Source organism: Chinchilla lanigera, unplaced genomic scaffold (assembly GCF_000276665.1).
Source record: "Chinchilla lanigera isolate Chin_1 unplaced genomic scaffold, ChiLan1.0 scaffold00054, whole genome shotgun sequence".
Taxonomy (NCBI): domain Eukaryota; kingdom Metazoa; phylum Chordata; class Mammalia; order Rodentia; family Chinchillidae; genus Chinchilla; species Chinchilla lanigera.
The window spans coordinates 11,315,605-11,316,724 of NW_004955455.1; the positions used below are offsets into that span (position 1 = coordinate 11,315,605).

At 46.9% G+C, this 1,120-nt stretch overlaps 1 protein-coding gene across 1 annotated transcript in view; it reads left to right on the forward strand.

Moving 5' to 3' along the window:
• The window catches only part of Pla2g1b (phospholipase A2, group IB (pancreas)), a 7,398-nt gene extending 6,757 nt beyond the window's left edge, over positions 1-641 (forward strand). Inside the window, exon 4 of the mRNA XM_005396512.1 lies at positions 443-641. Within this exon, the coding sequence (XP_005396569.1) occupies positions 443-561 (119 nt within the window). The 3' untranslated portion in view covers positions 562-641. The remainder of the gene's footprint in view (positions 1-442) is intronic.
• Positions 642-1,120: the final 479 nt, after the last annotated feature.

A 1,120-nucleotide genomic window follows, 5' to 3' on the forward strand; every position in this document is an offset into this window, starting at 1 on the left:
ACTACATGGCCGTGGCTGGGCTCAAATGTTCAATTCTCCTGCCTCAGCCTCCCAGCATGCTGGAATTACAGGCATGGATTGCCCAGCCTGGCCAATCTTTTTAATAAATTCTTGAGACACAGTCATTAAGTTGCCCAAGTTGGCCTTAAATTTGTAATCCTCTTGCTTCAGCCTCCCGAAACCTGAGAGTACAGGTGTGCACCATGCCCACCAACAAGGAATATTTTTTTAGGACACATAATGTCTCAAAGATTATACTCACTGTTCATCACAGAGAAGTGTAACTGTGTGTCTTGTTGTATTTCCAGTTGCTTAATCTCTTAACACTAGATCTGCACCAACCAGAAGGCCACCAAGCCCATTCCAGTTGGTTCTTCCTGCCCCTGGGTTGTACCAGGCTGGGTCCACCTTGGCTCAACCTTCTCTGCTTGTCTCTCTTTAGGCAAAAACAACGAGTGCGAGGCCTTCATCTGCAACTGTGACCGTGCAGCTGCCATCTGCTTCTCCAAGGCTCCATACATCAAGGAGCACAAGGATCTCGACACCAAAAAATACTGTTAGAAAGCAGTGTCTGAAAAGCTTCCCCCCACCTGCCTAACGCCCTGCAGTACCTGTGCCCTCCAGTAAAGCACCCTGTTGAAAGACCACACGTCTGGTTTTTTTAGTTGTTTGTTTTGGTTTTTTTGAGACAGAGTCTCATTAATGTAGTCCAGGCTGGCCCTGAACTCACTATGTAGCCCAGGCTGGCCTCAAACTCACACCAATCCTCCTGCCTCAGCCTCCTGAGTGTTGTGATTAGACCACATGTCTGGAGACTGCTGTTTCTCTGTCTCCTGAGAAAACTAGATCTTTTGTGAATATCATCATTCCTTCCAGCCTTGGAAGTTGAACTTAAGTAGGAAGACATTTCCAGGAAGCAGGTACCTCAGAATCTGAAATATGATTATCAACCACTGTCTACTGACTATGTATCTGTACCAGGACTGTGTCTCTCTGTCTCCTCCAATGTCTCTCTGTCTCCTCCTCCTCTGTGATACACAGTACTACAAACAAATCTTATTTCTGAAGTTGAGGTCAACAGGAGAGGTCCCTTGCCCAGGGCTCACAGAGAGCCTGGCAA